This window comes from Apis florea, unplaced genomic scaffold, assembly GCF_048593485.1.
Source record: "Apis florea isolate Af1SG1 unplaced genomic scaffold, ASM4859348v1 contig_2839_pilon, whole genome shotgun sequence".
In the NCBI taxonomy this organism is placed as follows: Eukaryota; Metazoa; Arthropoda; class Insecta; order Hymenoptera; family Apidae; genus Apis; species Apis florea.
The window spans coordinates 1,211,387-1,236,554 of NW_028256653.1; the positions used below are offsets into that span (position 1 = coordinate 1,211,387).

General features: G+C 30.1%; 3 protein-coding genes and 1 long non-coding RNA gene across 7 annotated transcripts in view; 2 read left to right on the plus strand and 2 right to left on the minus strand.

The window, feature by feature from the left end:
• The window catches only part of LOC100863102 (uncharacterized), a 226,362-nt gene extending 223,358 nt beyond the window's left edge, over positions 1–3,004 (plus strand). For both annotated transcript variants that reach the window (XM_086907380.1, XM_086907379.1), the window contains one exon: positions 308–3,004. In XM_086907380.1, the coding sequence (XP_086763506.1) occupies positions 308–366 (59 nt within the window). In that variant the 3' untranslated portion in view covers positions 367–3,004. The remainder of the gene's footprint in view (positions 1–307) is intronic.
• A 78-nt stretch (positions 3,005–3,082) lies between these two features.
• LOC100863219 (coiled-coil domain-containing protein 43) lies at positions 3,083–5,503 on the minus strand. 2 transcript variants are annotated; one of them, XM_086907385.1, is made up of 4 exons: positions 5,200–5,503; positions 4,515–4,740; positions 3,825–4,213; positions 3,083–3,748 (listed from the first exon to the last, which is right to left on the minus strand). In XM_086907385.1, the coding sequence occupies exons 2-4, from the start codon at positions 4,677–4,679 to the stop codon at positions 3,676–3,678; spliced, it is 627 nt and encodes a 208-aa protein (XP_086763511.1). In that variant the 5' UTR covers positions 4,680–4,740; positions 5,200–5,503; the 3' UTR covers positions 3,083–3,675. The 2 variants fall into 2 exon arrangements, with proteins under 2 accessions (XP_086763511.1, XP_003693949.2); XM_003693901.4 differs by lacking the exon at positions 5,200–5,503 and having other exon boundaries at positions 4,515–4,989.
• Positions 5,504–5,792: 289 nt separating this feature from the next.
• LOC100863335 (uncharacterized) overlaps positions 5,793–25,168 on the minus strand; it is a 106,639-nt gene continuing 87,263 nt past the window's right edge. For both annotated transcript variants that reach the window (XM_012486763.3, XM_086907343.1), the window contains 3 exons: positions 10,903–11,018; positions 8,490–8,820; positions 5,793–7,732 (listed from right to left, as the gene is read on the minus strand). In XM_012486763.3, coding sequence (XP_012342217.3) covers positions 7,526–7,732; positions 8,490–8,820; positions 10,903–11,018 — 654 coding nt within the window. In that variant the 3' untranslated portion in view covers positions 5,793–7,525. The remainder of the gene's footprint in view (positions 7,733–8,489; positions 8,821–10,902; positions 11,019–25,168) is intronic.
• LOC147657764 (uncharacterized) lies at positions 9,277–11,099 on the plus strand. Its single transcript, XR_015291824.1, has 2 exons — positions 9,277–10,147; positions 10,808–11,099. It is a non-coding gene; the product is annotated as an uncharacterized LOC147657764 (long non-coding RNA).

Sequence of the window (25,168 nt, forward strand, 5' to 3'; positions counted from 1 at the left end):
GTTTAAATTACAAATTTATAAATAAATCATAGTTAAATACGATATATATATATATATGAACGAATTATAAACAAATGTTAAAAAATCAAGAGAAAATTTGTAATGGTAATTTTAGAGGTTAAAAATATTCAAATATTTTCTACATACCTTATCCTATAGAAACAAGCTCGTATTACATAATAAATGATATGTAATAAAATAGTATTTAATTTTTTAACAATATATTTTAAAATATATTTTAAATATTTCGTAAATTCCGAAATCTTAAATTGATCAGAGCGCGTAACGAACGGTTCTAAATTCACAGGCGCCACCGGCACGAGAAAAAGAGAGAGCTGCCCACAGAAGCACTTTGTTCGACTATAGTCAGAGCGACGAGTCAACATTTAACGAGTGTAGTATCTAAACCACGTACATAGCTCACACATAACCTCACACACAACAGACACAGAACAAATTTATAGCGAAACAAGAAATATCAAATTGTGTATAATAATTACATTAATAAAACTCGTGTGCGTCCGTATGCATATGTGCGTGAGAACGAAAGAAGAAAAAGAAACTGAAATATCAGAAAGGAACACGGAAGGAAGATATGTTAGATATGTTAGAGAGAATGTGTCCAGCGAGAATGCGTTACATTATCGCATATACATATATACATATACAATTTTACGTGTTAAGTAACCCACGCGGAAGCGAAAAAACGAGTTAAATATAGGATATTCATTTAGAAAATAGAGAAGACCGTTCGAACAACGTAGCTCCGATACATGGAGTCCCCTGTTTCCCATTACTCTTCCCTTTGATACTGTTCGATTGTGTAAAGTCGTGTCGATTAAATCGTTTATAAAATTTTCAATTAGAAAAGATTTAGAAAACTATCAGAAGAAATATTTTCCTTGCCTGATAGATTTATAATTAAAGTCTTATATACATATACTATAGTGACGATCTGGTCATTTGATCTGTTCGACGAATTTATTGTTCAAATGTGATGAACACAGATATTCGATAAATAAATATTATTACGCTATGACTACTGCTATTTCATAAACAAGAATATATATATACATATAGATGTCAAGTGTCTAAAGTGTCTCCTAGAAGCAAAAAAATTATAAATGCTTAAATAAACAGCTTAATTTTATATACAATACAAAACATTTAATTGAGAAACACTTTTTGTATCGGTTTTTAAACGATTTAATCGAATCGATTGATCACATTTGACGCGAAAAATTTACGAGCACGAAAAACATGAAATTGAATCGATAAATCTTTCTCTCTTTCATTATGGTTTTTCGTTCTCACGAGTTATTCACGTCAATTGTACAGTCCTCAAATTTTTTAGTTGTGTTCACTATATTGTATACAGTGGGATCAAATTACATGCGTTAGGATCGACTAATCTACGTAAACTGATCGTCTCACGTTTAACATGTATTCGCGCATGCGTACATGTCTTTCGTGAGATGAGATTGCCTAAAAAATTTAAATAAAAATTATTAAAATATACTTTCTTTAGAAATAAACAAAAATTAAAAAATGAAAAAAAAGAAAAATATGGGACAAAATGATGTTTAAATAATCAATTTATGTATCTTCTAAAATGAAATTTCTTATATCAAATTCAGTTGGATTGAGAAAGAATCATTGCCGTCTGGTAATCCAAGTTTATCGGTTAATAATAGCCGAAATAGCATGGACATACAAGACAGTCACTTTCTAGTCCAAAAACATGTTACGAAAAAAAGGGGATGGTCTAAAAAGGTCTAAACTCTACTAAAAAATAAAAGGGAAGACTCTCTTTCAGGCTTCAGCGTGGAATGCTCTTAGTGTATATCTGTTAGGACAACGTGTAACTAATTATCGAGTTAACGACGTGATTAGATCTATCAAATTCAATTAGATAGTAACTGTGCATAAATGGCGAGATCGTTGCCATAGCCATGACCGCGACCGTCCCTTTTCCCCCTCCCTTCTGGACATATAATATCGATCCATAATGTTCGATTAATTCACAAAATTATCCTTGTGACGATTAATTGTTCTTGCTTAGTGTATTTCAATAGGACAATCACAAATAATAATTTTGTGTTAGTATATTACCAAAATTATAGTTAAACGTTTATGGAATTTTAAATAGCGAATATTTTTTTTTTTTTTTTTTTTTTTTTTTCTCAAAATCCAAACATTGAGGTTCTGTGCGCTGTTGCCGATTGAGAGAGACTATAACGGAATTTGTAAATTTTCTTCACATTGTATGTTTCCGTCATTGTCAAGTTCTCTTTATATAATTAAATTTCATGTGGTTAATATAGATCGTATTTCTCGAAATAAAAGCATGTACAAAATGTAATAAGAAATATATCTTTGGTAATGACACAGATTTTCGCATGTTTGAGACAAAAATCGATAGCATAAATTCTAATCGTGATTTTCTTCATTAGCAATATATTAGCATATATTATTTTGAGTTATTATACTAATTAAACATATAAATATATGCATATTACATATGAGAATTTTTTATTCGAAATGTAATGATGAGCTTCGCAAAATAAAAAAATAAAGTGGAATAAAATCGGGAGGGGGAAAGGATATCTCACAGAATATAGAAGAAATATGGGAAGAAATGAGAGGAAGAGAGAGGAGAGAGAGAATGAGAGTGAGAGAGCAGGAATTGATAATAGTGGTTTATAACTCGATGTTGAATAGCAGGAAAGACCTTGTTATTATCGTACAGTGTGAGTTCGTCAATTTCTGCTCAACTTAATTATAGTGAACGAAAAGAATTGCTAATAATAAATGATTATAATAATGACATTAGTATATGTAACGATACAATACTGAAGCATCATCATCTTTTGTATCATTTGTTCGTTTGTTTTTATCTTACTGCGTTTGTCTTTCATTATTAATGCAATACCAAGATGACTCGGTTTCGACACGGTATCTTGTGTGTAAATATATACTAATAAAAAATACAAACATATAAAAATGATGTTATAATCTTTATCCCATATAATATTTGTGAAATATAATGATAATTATAATCTATGAAAATTATTCAAATTAGTTTTAGAATGGTTTAAATGATTTTATTTGATTTTTATTAATATTAAATACATAATTTACATAATAAAAAGAAATATAATATATTCAGCATAATAATAAGTACAAATCATTTATCTATATTTAGGATTGTTGCTTTACTCTGATTAGTATATCATTCTATATTGAAAAAAAATGATTTAATATAACTAATATGATTATGATTTGAATACAGATCATACAATCTACTCAATTTTAATTTAAAAAAAAGAATAAAAAAAAGAAATAGAAAATTATTTTCAAAAAAATTACATTGCTTCACAGAGATTTTCAACAGATAGAAGGCACAAGATGCAATGTTACATACATATACAATATTATTAACATTATTACAATTATACATACAATTAACTTCTTTTAGCAATACACATATGTTGTGATATTGTGTTTTTGTAAGATATGCATTCTACAGAGATAAATTTCTAATAAAGGATTAATAAATGATTTAAATAGATATTAGAGTACATGCATAAGAATAAACTAAATGTATATGTATGTTGATTTGCATTTGATTATTTTAAATCTTGTGATAAAACTTAAAATCTTGTAATCCCAATGCTACCTTCTTCGTTCTCCCTTCTGTGTTTTTCGTTTTTCCTTCTTTTCCTCTCTTAATTGTTTCTGTTTTTCTCTAAAATAATATATTTATTAATAACATATACATAACTTTTTTTACACATTAAAGATTTGATTTATTGAAAACACACCGATCTTCTTTATCTTTCTCCTTTTTTCTTTGACTTTCCAATTTAGCTTTTTCCCTTTTTTCTTTTTCTTGTTGTATTATTGCAGCTGCATTTGTATTTTTCTCTATTCCACAATCTCCACCACTTGCTCCATCTTCCTCTCCATCTCCTTCACTGTTTTCTTCTTCTGACATTTGACTATATTGTGCAAGAATAGCTTCTCTTATTTTTTTTTCTTCATCTGTATAACTTTTTTGTGTTGTAGTTGGAAGAGATTGAGATTCCAACATTCGCGCTAATCTGACGTCTACATCTTCTACTGGTACTTTTGGACCAGCCTTCTCCTTATTGGGTAGGCTTTCCTCCCAAACTTTTAAAATTTCCGTTACATGTTTATCGATGCTATCATCCTAAAAATAAACAAGATAAAAAATTATTATTTTAAAACGATAAGTGTTATTTTCATTCGATGACATTCGATAACGTATTGTAGGACATTGCTGGGATGTTAAAGAACATAAAAAACATTAATAATATTATTTGAACATGCATACATTACAACGATATGCACAACATATCAAATTTGAGTAGATACATGCAAATTAATGAGAGAAAGAATAATAATAATTCTGCTGTTATTTTTGACCGGTTAATAAACATCGGCTACAAACAGCAAGCATATTCTAACCTCACAATCCCTGTGCTCCTCACCGTTATGCCCGTAAGTATGCTTTCAAGGGCTTCAATCTTCTCTTCCTCCGTTTCATCACCTTGTAAAATTCCTTTGATGTACGAGCCAAATATACCTTCGTCAGTTTTTAAATCTTGTAATTTCTTGCTAAGCCAATCATCGAAAGAATTCGTTGCAACTGCCATGTCCGGCTTTTTCAATTTTATAAATCTTTCAGTTGGTAACACGATCAAAATTCGAATGATTCTAACAGAATTTACAGATGATGTATGAATTTATAGATTCACTATTTTATAGAATTTAGTCCTGTTCTGAATTACCGATTAAGAAATCAAAAGTTTGATGCGCTCTCTATGATTTACAACGATAAATTTAAGAATTCTATTTAATGTAATCATAGAATAAATATAGACTAGATCTGTCACATACGTGATTTTAAATTTTTGTATCATATATCATGTATCCAAGGATTACGTATAATAAAATTTAAAATATTTCAAATTGTGCATTTTAAATTTTTTTATTAGGAAAATATAATTAAATAAGAAGTGGCGTGAAAATTTTCTAATTTTCAAAAACAGAAAGAATTTTTATGAATATTTATCTATAAAATATTTACCATTTGCATATTTATCTGTTTGAACTGTCATGTTATTTGAATTTTAAATCGTTTTTTCAGCATTTTTCTTAATTCTACAAACTTACCATTTATCACTGCCTCTCCTAATTTCCCGCCATAATAATATCGTAGATAAAATAAAATAAAAAAAGAAAAAAAGTAATAAAAAAGCAGAAAGATAATATAAAATCGATCATTACTGCTATTTAATCAAATGTTAAAGATATTTCTTTAAAAGATGAAGAATAGAAAAAAATTGAAAATCAATGCCATCTCTTCAATACTTTTAGAATTTATCTTTTGGAAATTATCATTGGTATTCAGAAGATGGCGCTAATAGTCAATTTTATTTCTATTTTCTCTTGCTCTTTGCTCTTCTAGTTTATATTTATGTTTCATTTACAGATGATATTCAACAGATGGCGCTAATTTAAATATTTTTAATTTCTCTGTTTTCTTTCATTATTTATTTTCCTTTTCTGTTTTATTCTAAAAAAATTCAAACACTTATAAAACGGTTTCGATATTTTGAAATCTTAATTATTTGAAATGGAAAACTAGAAATTATTATATATTGAATAAATAAAAAAAAATAAAACTAATTATGAATTAAAGTATAATATCAATATTATTATATTATATTATATCATATTAAACAAAGGAAGAAAAATAACGAGTGTTTCGTAACAATTGTATTATTATTTATGTACAATGTATACATGGCATTACAGAAAATAAATTTATTAGCCTAATATGTGATTATAATACACGAGTGTTATCAAGTTGAAACTTGTTAAAATATTAATATGATAACTACAGTGATAGAAAAAGAATTACTTATTGGAATAGTTCCTTACTAATTAAACATAGGACGTAATTTACTATAATACATTCATAAATATGTTAAATTGAAAAACTGATATTATAATTCCTTCATTATTTATGTTGTCTATGTGTACATGAAATTAATACGATTTTAGCTATTTAAGTACAATATTTTTTTCTTGAATATTTTTAATTCTAAATATAAAAATTATTGATTATAATTTACATTAAATTAATATAAAGCATAAAAATATATTTGTTAATGTTTATGTATCTTCTTATATTCTTATATCTTATATTTTTCTATATATATGTACAAAGCAATAGATTAATTAATAAAATTCTCTTAAAATATTAGCGGTTTCATATTTGTAATGTGTTAAATTAATATAAATTTATATGTATATACATATGTGCGCGCGCGCGCGCGCATATATGTAAGTTTAAAAATTATTTTTTCATATGAAAGTATTTATACGTTTGTATATAAAATAAACTCTACATATTGTAACTTGATTAGATTATTACAATAAATTTTCTTATAATTTTATTTCTTATAATATACTCAGATTTATTAGTAATTGTCATGGTTACTAGTTAATGCAACATTTTACTTGTTGCACTTTTTAATTCTTCTAGTCAGTGCTTTAGAGATAAAACAGACCTAATAGTATTACTTAAATAGAATTTTAATATCTTAAATAAATTTAAGTAGCTTTCTATTTGGTTCTCGTTATCTATATATAACGAATTATACGCAGATCTATAAAATGTAATACATTATAAAATATTATTAACGATAAAATCTATTTCTAATCTCTAACTTAAAAATAGAAATAACTTTAAAATATATTATAGGAGCATATGATAACTGGCCGCAGATGAAAATGAAAATATAGCTTAAATGTTAATACAAATCTGATCGAGACGTTCATTTACTGCTAATATAATAATGTAAACACGCATTCTTATTATATGATTATTTCTTCTGATAGCAATGATAATTTAGAAAACGTAAATACATAATACATTTCACATTTAACTCTTTGAATTGTAATATCAGTCTATCCAATATTTATCCATATGAAGGAGATTCTACTAACTTTGTTGTATTATAATTACAATTATTTCATTTTTATTTAAAATATCAATCTTATCAAAAATAAACAAAATATGAAGTTTGGCGGAACCTCCTCTCTAGAGTTTTAACATGTATTAATAATATCTTATCATATTTTCAAATCTATATAATTTGTATTATCTATATATATAATAAATATAATAATAAAAATTGTCCTAAAGTAATTATTGTTGTCGATAATGTATTGCTAGAAACAATATAAGTTTTTGAGTACTTTTAACAATAATATTAACGTTTCAACCTTTGCTAGAAAGATAATCCTCTATTGGTAACATTTTAATCGGTCCGAGAAACGAATATATATTTCGTTTCTTTTTTTTATTAGATTTTTCATCGATTGAAAATGTATTTCGATCGGACCATAAAATACAATGTATGTTTTTTAATAATGATATCGCGTACTCGGAGGTAGAAGAATCTGTCCTGATTCTACGGAAATATAGATCTCAAGTCTCCGGATCTAGATCTTGATCTCTTGGCTTGCTTTTCTTGTATTTTTTTTTTTTTTTTGGTTTCGGCATGATCTCGCAGCTGCAGCCACTTCGCACTTTGATGTAGTCTAATGTCCACATCGATCCACCCACCGTATTTCCAGCAAATGTAGGAATCATGCGTTCTCTGTGCCGATGCCTCCCGTGTTCCTCCTTTCCACCCTGATATAATAAAATAAATATTTAAAATATTTAATTAAAAATTTTGATAACGTGTTTTATAATATATCAAAATATATTTTTAATAATATTCCTATATTTTTTTACGATATCAAAATCATTTCATAATTGAATATGGTAAGGTTATGTTTAATTGTTTAATTAAAGAAATTTTAGATAAATTTTTTCTTTAAAAATAGATAAATCGAATGGATCATCTGAGAAAATAACTAATTGTATGTATATATTTTATAATTTATTTAAAAAAAAAATAAAATATTTTAAAATTATTTTTTATGATTATTTTGTAGATTATTTCATAATTTTTATAATATACATATAGATTTCATATTTCTATAATATAATATACTATGAAATACAATTTTTAAATCAATGACTAATTTTTTTGCATTCTATTTAAAATTTCTCTTCTAATTTATTAATTTATAGTCCTGTATATGTTGAAATATATAAGCATCATTTATCTCGATCATTTTTTCTGAGAAAACAAAAATTTGGCACAATTTAAAATTTTCTTTATTGTGTAACAATTACAAATTAATAGCTATATCAACAGTTATCTAATTTTGTCATAATTTTCGCATAAACATACATCTCAAAACTTTCGATTATGAACCTATCAAACTTGATCCCATTTCTAATTATCACATTTAACAAACACATTATACGATATAGATTAAAGAAACGTAAGCATGAGAGGCGAATGGAAATTAGATATAATTCACATCGCATCACATACCGTCGATCCAGAATTTTCAATGATAGCATAAGTGTACGAGAACTTTTGCACACATCTGGACTGGTTGGTGAACTTCCGGTCGATGAACCTGCACGGCTTGTCGAGGACGTCTGGCCTGCAGGAGTACTCAAAGAACCTCTGGGCGTTCTGGCCATCCCGATACAGTTGAACGTACATGTTTTCCCGATTTCGACCGCCGACCGGTTCCACCATTTCCTCTACCGTAGGACAGCAATCGACTGGAAGCCCGTCCTCGCCTCCTTCATGTCGCAGAATCATGTTCATCTCTCGATAAGTCATCCGCTTGGTAGTATCCTCCAAAGTCTGTGTCCTGGAATGTTTAAGAGCGAAATTGAAACACTCATGAAATATATCGATATATCGTATTGAATAAATCGATATATATTTAATGTATCGAAATATATCGCCGAACAATTCATGATGTAGAAAATATAGGTTATCAAAAACCAATTGAGAACATTAAAGAATATATAGAAGAAATATTAGAAACAAAAGAAATAAAAAGATGAAATAAAATAAAAGAAATAAAAGAAATTGAGAAAATAAAGCGTAGAAATAATCAAAAATTGATTTGAAACAAAGAAGATATTTCAAGGTAAGATCATAATGTGCATCTATGGATTAAAAAATATTTATCGTGATTAATTTGAAAATTGCTTCTATAATAATTATGAATAAAAAAAGAACCTAATTAGTTTAAAATATTGATTTGTTCGTTCATCAAGAAAAATGCGTGTCTATATTAAACAGAAATGTTCTTATGCAGGAACAGCATCACATTCATCGAAATTAGTGAACAGCTTGTTGATAGCTCGTGAGGAATTATAGAGTTGTTCGTTTACGAAAAGAATGTTATGTTACGTCCACACTGTTTTTGCTTTATTAACTATAATGAACTATAATGAATAGCAATAAATATTATTCTTTCAAGAAATAATAAATTAAAGATTAGTAAGATTAAAATGTTTCTAGATAGATTAAAATATTTCTATATCTCTAGATTATAACATTTCTATTATTTTCTGATATAAATACTGCTTTTGATGGGATGACTAAATAGCTTGTGAACTATCAATTAATTATTATCAATATGGAAATTCAGAAATATAGCAAAGAAATAAAATTAGTCAAGTCTAATGTGAAAAATGATTTTATTTCAGTGAATCTTGTATTTAAATTGCATACTCAGATTAAACATCTTATTTCATTATTAGAGCACCATTATTATTATTATTTCATATTTATTTACATTAAATAAATCGTAAAAGGTTAGACGTGGTTTACTAAGAGCTCACCAGGTGGAATCACAAACATTATTGTGGATGCAGCATAAGTGGCTCGTGTCTGAATCACATGCGCGATAGAATGCAGTCGTAATGTTGCGAAAAATCAGTTCTCCCGATAATTCGCCCTTAATTTCATATTCACTTGGTAAACCTTTCATACGAGTGGTCATTAATAATAATTAAGATAGTTCGACAGACAGAATAAATAATGGCGTAACGTCGAGGTGTACAAAGGAAATATATGGTCGCCACGGTTGCTGATTGAAAATTGAAATTCATCCATGTAAAATAATGTCATTGGCATATCGGTATAATTTGCGAGCACTGATACTAAACTCGAACGATGTCAAGGTATTTATCGATCATGAATTTTGATCGTGTTAGAATATGTATGTGGATAAATAATGTAATAGTATTTTGTTAAGTGAATATAAAAAAACACAGTATTTATTAATTTGTGTATTATTAATTTATAACAAGTGATATTTATTATTTTATAAAATTTTATAAAATTAATGCAAATAATAAAACACATTATAAAATTTACCAATAGACAAATTTACCAATCTACAAATTGACATCTACAATATGATATGCATCTATCAATTTTATACATATTTATCATTGATAAACTAACTTAAGACGAATTTAAAAATTTTTTTTATTCGATAATTAAATATAGTTTTTATATTTAAGGTTATTCATTTAATAAGTCATTGAAATCATTTCAGAAATCATTATATCAAAATATAAGTAAAAAATATAGGTAATTTAAAAAAACTTCTTCCATTTCTTTTAAATTTATCATTGAAATATTATTGAAAAATTAATAGAATGACCATTCTGTATATTATAAATTTATAATTAATAAATTTAACAAAATACAATTCCACAAAAGGAAATAAAAGAATTCTTTTCACATGATAAGTAAATTTTTACATGAATTAATAACTGTATTTTTTTTCATATACACAAATTTATATATTAATCGTAAGAATTTAATCATTGCAGATACTTTTATACATAATTTCGAAATTAAAATACACAAAAAATAAACGTGAAACTGGAAAGAAAGGATTGAAAAAGAAAGTGTAAACAGAACTCACCAGCGAGAGATATGTCCCCTGAAAGGATGTTCCCTGGTCTTACGAGAGGAAAAGGATAAAGTCAGGTTGTTGGCGGCAGCAAGCCGCGGGCACAGGACTGCGGTCAGCCAAACCACCTGTAACAGAAAAGAAAAAAACTCTAATTTATTGTTGATTTAATGGAAACGTTCATAAGATTAAAAAATATTTTAAACTTATTTACAGAGAATTTGCATTTAACTTTTAATTTGTTTAAATTCACCGTTATACAAATTGTTGCTTATTTTAATTTCATTACACTATCAAAAATTTAAAACGATACGATTGTCTTTCAAATCTATTCTTATAATTCTATCAAACTATTTATTTATGCTATAAATTATCAAGCAACCTATAAATCAAGAAAGAAAGCAACTAAGCTCTTATAACACCGATAAAATTGAATTAAACAGTTTAGTATGTATAACGAATCAAATACGAATCTGGCTTCTAATTTCTCGTGATAAGATATATATATGCATATTCATATATTTCGTAATTAAACCGAAAGTCACGGTGAAAAGAGAAAGAAAGAGAGAAAAGAAGGGCGAATGGAGCAAAACTGAACGCCGAGAGGCCTGTTTTGCATAAAAATTATAAGTCGAATTAATGTTTTCACCTCCGTGGCTCGTGTGCACCGCATTTCGTGTCCGATGCGTGACTAACATAGTGGTTTATTGCATGTTAATACGAATCCGGTACCACCAGTATTTTCTCATAAGATAATCTTGACTCACCCTTATAAGTAAAATATGTATATTGAAAGAAGGATTCTACGAAATTTGGTTAAAAATAAGAATTTTAATAAATAATCATCAATGAAAAAATATTGATTTTTGCTCTGATATTTAGAAGAATTTAATTTTATAAATTAAATTAAAAATAAAAAAAGAATGGAATTTATAAAGAAAAATAATAATAACATGGTGAATAAATGAATATAAAAAAATAGCAACTGTTATCAAAAATTCTGTCCCATATAAAGTTTTATATATTTAATTATCATATTAAAATATAAAATTAAATATTAAAATATTCACATGATACAGTACTAAAATTAAAACTATTCTAAATGTTTTTTACAATACGAATCAATTACCAAAATTTGACAAAATCTATAAATTTTCTATGTTCATTTAATTTCCAGATTCACGCTATATTTCAAATTTCTATCCCCACACGAGTTTCAATTACTGCACATGTCTCTTCGAGTACCATCCATGCGCGACAATTACTCTCGTAACTTGTGGTGTAGCCGGCAATTAACGATAAATATCATTAAGACGTCGTCGCCATTGTACATGATGCGTTTTGTATAAGGAGGATCGATTAAAATCGCGTTGGCAGTGAGAGGAGGCCGGCCGACGATGAGGCAACAAACCGATAAGGATCCGAGAACACTGTGTGTGGTCTGTTCTGTGTGAAGACATATCCGATCTGAGTGGCGTGGCTCCATAATGGTAATATCGAGATTCTCTATATCATATGGGAGGCGCCAGTTGGTTAAACGTTCAACCCCAATGGCTTAATTAAGTGACACCGTCGTTTAACTATCTTATTGTCCCATTTCTATAAATCTCTGGAAATTGAGATGTCTTCGCTATTTTAGATATCGTCCGAGTTATGTACGAGACGGAGAGGTTAATCTCTGTACATACGGTGTTAAAATTCTAATTAATCGAACGTTGAGGAAAACACGTGGATGTAAAGTACGTAGATGGGACATTTGACTATCTTTTATTGTTTTTATAAATATTTATAAATTCTACCAAAGAAGTTTTAGTCAAGCAAGTTTTTATTCAATTGATGAAAATTCATGTTCATACAAAAATATTATACACAACATTTTCTCTTAAATGCATAACAATTTATCAAAGGAATATTTACGAAATTTTTCTCACGTTCTTAAATACCAATGTACATATTATCCACTATGCCAACATACGATGAACAATTTCGACAAACTCGTTTCAAAATGAGAACCGTTCATTCAGATCCATAAAACATATTGTACCGTAATATCGTCGTGTACGTTGTCGTACATATATTCACATTTAAAGATTCCATTGCGATGCATCGGTGGCCAAGTTTTAGCCACGGCCCGAAACACGCTAATTAGCATCTCGAATTCGTTGCGGAGTTGTCTCCCGCCTTAATAACGAAATGTCCAATAAGTTGGCATGCGAAGCCTAGCATTCGAAACTCGAAATTAGACGATGAGATATTTCATCGAGAAACGTGTTTTCGTTGTAATGTATATCTTCATCGTTCTCTACCAATAATACCGTTTTGGATCTGGTAAGTTGTGCTCCTTCAATCAATTAATTTGTAATGTTATCAATTAACTATAATAATATTCATATGTTATATTCATAGTAATTTTCTTTTATTATGTAAAAGATATTATAATTAAATTATACAACACTTTTGTCGTAGATTTACACTTAAAATTCAAACTTTTATTAAATTCTATGAAATTAATAAAAATATTAAATCCAATATTAAAAAGTTATTTATCTTCGACGAAAAAATTTCATATATGAAAAGAATTATTTATTTCCAACAAAAAAGATTTGATTCCTTAAAATACACGATTTTAAAGGTGGAATCTTATTTTAACAAATTCACCACGACACCTTTCGAACACAATAAACGAATAACGAGAAGAAATCGCGACTTTATGGCGGCACTTTATTCGAGTCTCGATATTTTCCTCTACACCCTGGTATTAAAGGGTTAATTTGAAAGTACGCGTCCAATAAATCTACCCACCGAAAAATCCCACGTGTCACACGTAAAAACTACCGGTTACACTCAACCTCTCGTATCTTGACTTATGGCGTATCGGCTCGTAATTTTTCTCGTGCAAGAGATCGCATCCTTTAGCCAGACGAGGATCAGGAAACGAGTTTGCAATCCGAACGCCATACTTCAGCAGCTTTTTTACATATTTTGCACGGATAAGCTTAAATCTTTTAATCGCGTAATGCATTTGCATGCGTTCCTTTTTACTTAGGAATAGAATATTCGAAATTTTCAAATATTTTGGAATTCGAAAAGTTTCTTGATATTTCGAAATCTAAGATATAATAATAACGACAATTTTGCAATCGTATAAATTTATTTTTATTTAATAATAGTAATCCAATCGAGTGAAGTTTTATTTCTTTAACAAATACTTCATCTACTCTTTGAAAAAAGCATTCGATACTTTAATATGTTCAAGTTTCGATAAATTAAAATTAATAATCGCTAGACCAATAGAATTTATTTTTACAAGTGTTAAACCAATGAATAAATGCAATGTACGTAATAGCAAAATTATTCATCTTCATTCGTTGAAAAATCGTTATAAATATAACCGATATATTTCTTATCACACATTCTTCATAAGATAAAAATATAATATTCACGATCATGACGGGCAAAATTGAAAACTCGAGCCATGGCTGAATTGAAATCAGCATCTTGTATACTTATAAACCAGGTTACGAGTTCTGCTTCCGATATACATCTCGATATATGAACCCTGGAGCATGGTAAACCGATAACATTCAAAGAGGCAGTACAGACGTATCGAAACGACAGCAGCCCTATCGACACGTTTCTTTATGTCTGTTCACGCGTGTGCACCCGCGTAGGATCTGTCTCTTTGTACTTTCGGTCACCAAAATCACGGTATGTGCATGGTATGTGCACGGATTATCTCTTACGACCACAGTTTATGCGTTTCTGTTTTCCGTTTAAGGCAGTGTTTCCCAACCTTTTACAATATTTCGAATAATTTAAAGTTTTTTTTATAAAAATTAGTGTTTAACAATAGTTAATTATCGTTAGTTATATTTAAATAGATAGGTGATAATAATTTTTTTGAAGAAATTTTTTGGGTGATAATATTGAATCTATCATTGAAAGATATTAAAAAAAAAAAAATGAATATTCTTAGGGTTCTAAAAAAGATTAAAAATTCGAGGTTTAGAATGTAAGAAAAAAGTGTGTCTCAACGCCATATTTTCACACGAAACTTACATCTGAAGAACTTGATACATAGACTGCGATGGAATACGACCAAGAGTTATGCCTAATGATTCATTAACTCGAAATACGAGTCCATGATGAGTTAATTTAATCCTTAACGTACACGATATACTTAACGTGATTAGATAAGATGATTGAGAACTCAACTTGACTGATTGATTTTATCCTAAAGTAGCAAGAAATTTACAAACTTTTATCCCAAATATTTGGAAATAATTTATTTTAATATTTTTAAACGGTATCAAGATTTTTATGCTAGTAATTAATTGTAAAAGATACTGATTGCAAGAGGATTTTTACTTGGAGAATCGAAAAATCGAAGAATCTCATTAATATTTTCTGATCTTTTTTTCAGTTTCTACTAATCGCATGATTATATTAATTTTTAAAATTATTTCTATCGTATTATAGATATAGACCTATCTATATTAATCTGCCTAAAAAATTTCTATTATATAGACATATTAAAGGCAATTTCCAATGCTATATTTTCAATAAAATATCAGAGTTCCAAACTTAAAAAAACAATTTCAAATAAACTGAAATTAAACCATTTTACTTTCTCGATGCATTTCGATAACATGCCATCTTGCTTTTAAACACCTTTTAAATTCCGCATATCTAAAGAAAATAATAAATCATCTGTCGGGATTAAAGAAAATGAAATTGATCGCCACAATCCGTAAATAGTAACTTTTCTCTTCAAGCGTACCAACCAATCGAATCGCACCTAACCTCTATCAACCATCAAAATGGCCGCCGCCCACAATTTTTGCTCCACGAGCATCCTTGGCATCCTTTCTCAACGCACGACAGGACAGGGAATGGAATCTGGGATGATGGATCGCCTCGATATCCGTTCCGTGATTATCATACAATGTGATACGTTCGTTGATCGGCGGATAAGTTGACGGTGATATTTCCGATTTTACTGCGCCACGCTTTCCTCGATCGAAGGCGGTAGTTACGACTCGTGGACATTCTCCACGATCATTGGTCGTGATTCTTTTTAACCGGGTAGCCGGTTGAGCCGCGATTGGATAGACTTGCGGCAATAATTTATAGGTTTCCTCTAGTTTACTACCGAGAGCGCTGCTCTCAAATTGTGGAAAATAAACGAGTGTTTCGTATCTAGAGATCAAATAAAATTGTAAAATTTGTAATTATATGATGATGTATTGGATTGCTAAGTTTTAAGAATTCTTATCTTGTGAAATTTATTAATAGAATACCGTTAAAACTTTTTATTTTAATAAAGATAATATATTGGCCGTAACTTGAATAACTTGGACAATTTATTATATACAGTTAAATGTATAATTTTATATATTTAATCTAATATTTTATGCCAATAGAAATTTTGTTTGAAAGTTTAAAAAATCTTGAATGAATATTTGTGCCCTAAGTATTGTATACCAGATATTGTTACGCTTCGTATACTGCTTATAAAGTAAGGTTATGTTTTATCTAAAGATCGTGACCCACAAAAAGAGTGACAGACAAAGTGTCAAACAAATTTACGATGTTTCACGGTCTACTGGCTACGAACCAAGATCGTGAAAAAAAGAAGGCCGCATTTCCGGGATTACCGACCAAACAGAAAGATCTGCGAAGTCATATCCGTAATTGAATTGACACATATAATTATAATTTCTAAATCTCATAAAAAAAGAAGCAAAATGCACTAAACCAGTGAAAGTCATTATAATATTTATGATTTTATTAAAAAGCATATACAATTTAACATTTTATTCGATCGTTGCCTATAATCCCATGTGATTATTCCTGGATATCGTAATTTACCGTATTTTATGCAAAACCAAATTTTTGTGAAAACATTTATAAAGATTATAAAACTTACATATTGATTCGGTTCGTTTTTTTTTAAATGTAATAATACGTTCTATATTTTATATATTTTGTCAAATCATATTTCTTCAAAATATACGCATACTCTGTAGATTTTTCACAAATGCATATTACATCAAGTAAACGTATTATCCCTATCCCAGTGAGGTGATGGTGATTTGAATACACGTTTTATGCGCATTTTAAAATATGCAGAAAAATTTTTACGCAATCCCCGTTGTCCCTGTTTTGCTTTTCCCGATGCATGGAACGTGAGAAAATCATAGACACGCCTAATTATCGTCGCTATCGAGATAGTGGCGCCAACGATGCATTGTTAAACTAATTTTCCCTCTTTTATCTTTCTCTGCTGCGTGATTTATTAGACGAACGTCTAACTATTTTCTTTGTTTTATATTGATTATTATCTCGTCAACCCTTCTTGTTTTATCATTTTTTTATTTGCGAATATTCAAGCATCAAGTATGTAATTTATTGCATACTTAATGAAATGAACGAACAATCAATTTACATAATGATATATGGATAATGTGATGCTGCTTCGAGTAATCTTTATGTTAATGCTGTTAAAATAAGCAATTTCTTTTTTTTACCATAGAAAAATATACCATAATTCATAGATAAGACTTAACAAATATAAAAAGATATTTATTTATGGTAACATCAAATAATAAAAAAAAAAAGAAATTTCATTTAATAATTATATATCTAATAATATAAATATATGGCTTGCTGCAACAAGTATCAATATCATCATTTGTAAAATTGATTTTAACTTGAAGATATAATTTCTGGCACAGAAATTATAAATCTTTTTTCTAATATAAAAAGAGAGAATTAAAATTCTTTTATATAAAATATACAATTGTTTGCAAATTCTAAGTTTAATTTGTTTTTCTAAAAATATGACGGTGCCACATTTTGCATCACACAAATATTATTTAATAATATGACATAAATAAATAATTATATATGTGATTATATTAATAGAAAAATCCGTGTTTTCGACAATTATAACACTAAATTTAACACGTATTACTCCATATTAACGCATAATTTATTACTATTATACACCTCTTCCATGATCCAGCTTAGAGAAAAAAAACTTTTCAACTTTGTAATCCTTTTTTAGGGGATTATGTCTATCTTGCAACACTGAATTGAATCCAGCAAAGTCGAAAATGTCAGTGGCAGAACTTCTTATTAACCTTTATCTAAGGTTGAATCGTTGACAAGGCTTGATGGGTCCGTGCCTGTCTCGTGTTTCATAAAGTTTCACAAAAGTCGTCAATTATACCTGTAATCCGTTGTGTAGAACTTTCTCCAGCCAAGAATGCATACATTACCGTAAAATTGTTGTTGGGAAAATAAAAACGAAGGTGCAAATTAACGGTAGTAAAAGCTAATAAAAATATAAAGAGGAATTAAGTACAAATAAGAAAAGTGAAATAAATTCGAATGCAAAATGTGAGGAGCATTAATAGATTCGCTAGTTAAAACACGATAAAATTTCATTGATAAATCTTTCAAGCATATTTTTGCTTTAACTCGATCGAATAAATAAAAATTTTTTTTTGATAAAAGATTCTAAAAAGACTATTATTTGAACAACGCTTCTTCGAGTAATTTTACTTACGATAAATTTTCAATAAGAATAGCAAAAAAATATTCTTCCTAGAATTTAATAAAAAGAATTAAACAATAAAAAATAATTCGAAAGATAATAAATCAATATAAAAGTTATCCTCTTTAACCACGTTATAATATATTAGATATATATCAAGATCACTTTTCTTTCCAAAAGTTTTTATGTTTTCTTTTTTTTTTTTTTTCACACATTCGAATCAATAACACATTTCGATATTTACAATATTGCGATTAAAAACGATTTTCGAATTATTTAAAATTTCAAAAATTCTTACATCACGTTTCATCATAAAAGAAAGAATACTTCGCACCGAAAGAAGTTGCACACACACCTCTTTCCTCACAAATCTCCTCCACAAATTACACTTGAAAAATTACACACGCAAATCTACACTCTCCAAACTCCAACTTTTTATCCTTGAACAGGTAGGTAGGGATAATAACTCATTGCGTGCACAATCGTTACGTGTACTATTATAGATAACAAGGGAAATAAAAAAATAATAACCCATCCCCATAACTCGTTCCTAGCGATCAGTGGCTACTTCCCTTACCAGGGGATTCCAATGCAATACAGCCTTAAACATCGGCCAACACGAAAATTGAAAGGTCTTGCGTATCGGCGGCCTATGATTTTCTCCCGTGGGTAAGCAAACACGACTTGGAGCGCATGACAAACGGTAACTATCGAGAGGCTTGTTAGAGATAGAGCAACCGAGAGATCGTTGGTGGAACGCTACTGGAAGGCATGCACGAAGCCCCCGAAGGCCTGTTTAGACAGCCAACGTTTCGTCGTCCCTCACGATTGACATGTATAAATATTTGGTTAGTCGCCTGCCCGTTTCGTACACGTGGATCGTACACGCGTGAATCCTGTGCAACCAGCCACCGTGTCCTGAACACGATACACGAGGACCACGCGAGATTATACGTGTAGGAAATTAATTCTTGCATGGCAAGACATTGCTCGGCAATCTTTCCTCCCGTTTTTTTTTTTCTTCTTCTTTTTGGTAAAGCCTCGACGAAGTTTCTCAATCTTCTTTTTAATCGTTACAATTATTCTCTTGATTTAAATTAACTTTTGGAGAGGAAGAATTACAAGTTGAGAGAAAATTGGTATATCGATATTCTTTCAACAGGATGTTCTATTGTGTATTATTAGGGAATTATTAAGGGAATTACTTGTAATATTGTTATTGTCTGTTGAAGAAGTCTAAAGTGGAAAGAAGAAGAAGAAAAAAAAAAAAATTCAGGTTAATCTGCGTTTCAAAATTTCAGAGAAAAATCTGAAATATGTATTCGTTACTCGGGGATACGTAAGTTGGAGCCTTGAAATAAAATTTCGTTTGCTTTCTTTCTAGAAACTAATAGTTACATAAAATAGAATTTTTATTACACATCGTAAAAACAGCCTTTGGGCTTTATAACTCTTTCATTTACGAATTTTTAAGAATATTTTAAACAAAATTTGAAGTTAAGAAGAATAAATTAATAAACCAATTAAAATTATCATTAAAAATATTTTTAACGTCTGTAAAAATAAAAAGAGACCATTAAATAGAAATAATAATTTTTCAATTGCATTATGAATAATTGTATTCAATGTTTCTCTTAAATTATTTTGTTTTCAAACGCGTAAATAGCAAGAGAAACAAAAGCCATTTTTTTTTTTACATCGTTCCACCATTCCATCTGCTCCAATTGATTCGTATCGGAAGAGGGATTCTTATCCTTTTTAAAAGGATGCAAATCACCGGAAGACAACAAGGAACAAAGCGTGCACAAGGAGTTCACAAACAATCGTATTACCAGCTTACGATTCGTAATATATTATTCGATGAAAATTGTTTTAAATTACAGCCTTGATAGTCGTCTCAAAAATAATAGAAGAAGGCGTCCACTTATTCGACAATATCTCGTATGAACCTTTCGTTTAGACTTATATTAGCATTAATTATAAGAATTGAATAACAAATTTAAATATCAAAAAGAGTTTAGCAGAACAAACTTTTTCTTTCTTGAATTGTGTAATATAATTGATTAGTCGAATTTTAAAGTAGTTTAAAAGATTGATTATTAAATAAATATAATTCTTTGAAGAATACTATATTTTTTAGAAATTTTTTTTGCAATATGTTCGACAATACAAACTTCGACACGAGGAAACAATCGGCGAACAAGAAATTGAACAATATCGAATCGGTGATGGTGAATAGCGTGCAGCGTGGGTGGACGATTCAGCTCGGGAAGAGTAGATCGGTTGCTTTGAAATCGATACAAAACGAGTCTACGCACGATTGCTAACAGGATCGAGTGGTATTTCAATCGTGCACGCTTCGAAACGCTTGAAAGATGATCACTCGCTCTTTTATTCTGTCGCAGGTGTATATACAGATCGATCGCGGATAAAGTAGATTCAATCGATGAAACAAGATAATCTTTCAACTCAAGAGATCTCCGATCCTCGACTCGTATTTAAATGACAACCTATAAATCTATCATTCTTAGAACTTAACGCCGATTATAACTGAACGTGTAACTGAATAAAAAATTGATCCAACTACATGCAATTTTAATTTCTTTTTTTTTTTTTTTTTTTTTTTTCGTTCGAATTTTTCTAAGAATATTTAATTCAAAGCGGATAGAATTTTAATGCGATCGGGTGTATCAGAATAACTAAGTGGTATTTAGAAAGTATTATCAGATAATAAAGGATTTAATTGGCTCGATTATACGCTTTCGAAACCATAACCTCTATTCCCACTTTTCACAAAGTGGCGCGCGCAACATGCCGCTATTAACCGGCGCGATATTCAAACGCGATACTCATTATCGGCAGACACGAATGATTTAATCGTAATTTATTTGCAGCCAATTAATTAGCCGGTCACCGTCATTGCACTGGCAAATTGTGCCTGCCTGCGAAACGAAGAAATCGCGTACAGATAAATTTAATTCGTGATTTAATTCTCCTATCTAAGTTGACGCGTGTCTACATTTTTATTTATGAATTTATTCTGAATAAGTTTCCATTTCTCGATGATAATAAAATCTTTCGAAGATATATGTATAAAAGAAGGAATTTACTTTTGATCGATAGAAGGATGATATGCGCGATTCTTTTTGTAAAACGAGTGTGTCGTTTTTTTTTCTCCAATATTTTCACTTCGATCAATGCGAAAGTTTAGAGTTGAAAAATTTCAGTGATGATAGTAGCGAGTTGAAGACAGGCGCGTGATTCTTCCTTTTTTTTTCTTTTTTTTTTTCGTAATATGATCTCACAATTGATCGGTTTTTCTTAGTCTTTGTTATTCGTCCGTTAGTCATATTAATCCATTGTCTTCTAATATCGAATCACGTTCAAGATACTATTATACACGAGGCGTTATAAAAACGTCGAACACGAGTCGCGTTTATGACACAAGTAAGAAGGCGTTGTATTTCGATTATGACCACTTATTGAACTCGAGGAGTTTTGCGGAAAAATCGTCGTGATGATGAGACAAAAATCGAACTAAAATTATTACTTGCAATGTTTTTTAAAACTTTTTTTTTTAAAAAAATCAATGCGAATATTTTATTTCATACCTGTGCATCAAACTCTTTAAATTTTCCTAAATATAATACTTTAAGTTTATATTCCTTCTTTCCAAATTAAACGTGTATACGATTAAAGAACATTCTTATTTAACGCGTGAAAATCTTCTGCATACAGTCTTAACTTCCATTCAAAGCATTCTAATCCTTCCAATAGAAAAAAAAAGATTCAAGAAAAAGATCCATAAAAATGATTAAGCATATTGCTTAACGATTCTTATCATATCAATGTTTATTCGTTTCGAGCATTAACAGGAGACCTTTTAACCGTGGCGTGCAGAATAATCCTGAATCCCTATAATGATACACAAGCCGAATGATACGAGTCGAGTGAAATATAGAGCGCAAAGTCGTGTAATTTATAGAGCGCGAACACTTGAAGGGATAATCTTGTGTGTTTTTTCCTTTATCATCGGGTCGGTAACGATAAATCCAGAAAATTATTCAAGGGGAGATCGCCGCGCAATGATTAATATTGAAAAATTTAGCGGCACGAACCGTTTAAAAATTATCATATTTATAATGTAAATATGGTTATTCAGTTTGAAATATCGTTGCAGATTGTGGGTTTTGCAACTTAGATATCCTACAAGAATATCATAAAATGTAAAATATATGGTTAAATCACAGCTTTGCAAGGTAGTTATGAAAATGAAATTTTATCTTTTCTGTGTAAAAAAACATTAGGAAAAATTAAAAAGAAAATATTATCGTCAAAATCCGTTCGAGGGATGGAGGAAACCGTGCCATTGAAATCCTTTTTTGATTCATCCCGATATCTTAATCGGTTGCCGAGATATAACGAGTCAAAGTTTCGTGACGCAATTATGAAGGATCCGCGACCTATATTTTTTCCTGGAAACGTGTATTATTACGTTGTTCCAAGAATCGTATTACGCTTTTTTCACCACTTGTCTGAAGTTTGGGATAGGTCAGTGAGGCAGAGCGCGAGCGAGAGATTCGAGTAAGCGATAGGCGAACGGAGATAGCAAACGATTAAAAAAATTATCCTTTTCTTTACACAACGATATCTCGAGAACCGGAAATCGTATCGAGATAAATCAAAAAGAATTTTATAGAGCAAGATTCTCCGCTTCTAATCATCGTTCATTTGTTCGCCGGAAGTCATTATCCTCGGAGTTATACGTGTTCCAAATTTTTCCTAATTTTAATAGGCTAATCAAGTGTTTGAGGTAAATGATAAATAAAATTACTTTCTCTTTCCAAAACGATATCTCGAGAACCGGAAGTCGTATCGAGATAAACGAAAAGCCATTTTAAACAGCAAAATTTCACGCTTCTTTTGACCGTCCGTTCGTCAACAGGAGGTGACGATCCTCCGGAGTTATAATGGTTTCAATTTTTCCTAATTTCAATAGAAATTTGTAACATACATTTAATTCTGGAGAAACATCATCGTTAAAGGATTCCAAAAAAATCCTTTAATTATAGATCCATTCTTATTTAATCGATTTCAGGTTTTAAATAATTACCAGTCTCGATGCTCTGACGAAAATTCGATGTAAAAAAAAAAAAAAATGGTTCTAACCTTCGATAAACGAAGTAGGCGAGAAAGTCGGTCTTTCGATGAAATGTCGTCTTTCTTTTTTTTTTCTTGGACGACTTTGTTGCTGTCGCGGTTGCAGCATACAGGGGATGAACGGTACAAGAGAGGCGAGGTGGGCAGGTTGTCGTCTGACGGCGCGTTAAGAGAATTATTTATTGGCACGGTTGGCGCCTGGGGGACGATTAGCATACTAATACGCCCGGTAACAATTTTCCTCGCGTCGTTCGCCACAATCTCTCGCGTTCGTGTTTAATCTGCCATTATTAAATTATTGCGCATGGGAGAACTTTGTGGCGCTGAGACGATTATCATTTATCAATATCACGGGGACAGGTATGGCGGCATTAATCGGCCGTGAATATTCGTACGTCGGCACGTAATGTTGGCGCAAGATAAAACTGGTATGTTATCGGCCCGTTTTAATACGGATAGCGAATTCTTTGGGCGCAGAAACCGTGGCGATGATCGGGATCAAGCGCTTCCGCTCAGAAATTGATCCGCCCTCCTCCTATTATAGCGGTATAGATTATTTCGAGGTGAGAAAACAGGAGGTGTTTAGAACCAATTAAATAGAAACGCGATTATATACGCGTTAATGAGATTGAGAAACGCGACCCAGTTCGAGTGTGCGGGGTTGATTTCCAGGAGGAAAAGATGATTCGAGTTTGAATGGAAAATGTGGATGGTGGGATTTATCGATCATCGTAGCGCTCGATCGAAAGTGCTCCGTTTGTTTGTTTCACTTTTTTTTTAAATTATATCGAAATATATTTTGAAATACCCTTTAATTCTTTGAATCAAATTGGTGAAGTGATATGATAGAATCAGATCTGTTTAAATTTCTTCCAACGAGTTCGGAAAAAGAAATTTTTCTCCACGATTTACTATATTCCATCTGCCAAAGAACCGCTGCATACGTGATCTCTTCTCTTTCTTCCTTCTCTACAAAAGAAAAGGAAAAGAAAAGGAGAGAGAGAGAGAGAGAGAGAGAGAGTACATCAACTGTGAATAATAATAAAAGAGCAATTAAACAAGAACGCTTGAATCAACCTCCTACGTGTACTCACAACGCCAACAGGCGAGAACTCAGGCGTTCCTAAACACGATCAACTTCCGCATAGTTTGCCACAATTATCTCAACGAGACAAGTATACGTTGGATAATATTCGCAGCCGCATAAGTGCGATAAATTAAAAATTTTTTTTCGAGATCTCTCGCGAAATCTTCAATTCGAGACGAAATGAAGTGCAGATACGATTTCAAAGCGTAATGAGGAATGATCGTGATTTGCCAGCCACAAATGCAATACATAGATTTACATTCAGAACGATTTCGAAATTGCGCGAAAGATCAAAATGTGCAAAGTTTTCTACAAATTTTTTCAAAGAACTTACTGTTGAAAAAATTTAATACAACTCAAGTCTTTTTTGTCTTTCTAAGTATTAGTACAATTACAATGATCGAACGCACGATGAATTACAATTACTTAAAATTCTACTCAATTAATAATAAATTCAAGAATAATTCTCA

Excerpts from the sequence above, each read along its gene's own strand:
- LOC100863219 (XM_086907385.1), bottom strand. The coding sequence starts at position 4,679 with ATGGCAGTTGCAACGAATTCTTTCGATGATTGGCTTAGCAAGAAATTA. Across the intron at positions 4,214-4,514 it reads GCATACTTACGGGCATAACG|GATGATAGCATCGATAAACA; the intron begins GTGAGGAGCACA and ends GTTTATTTTTAG. Across the intron at positions 3,749-3,824 it reads GAGAAAGATAAAGAAGATCG|AGAAAAACAGAAACAATTAA; the intron begins GTGTGTTTTCAA and ends ATATTATTTTAG.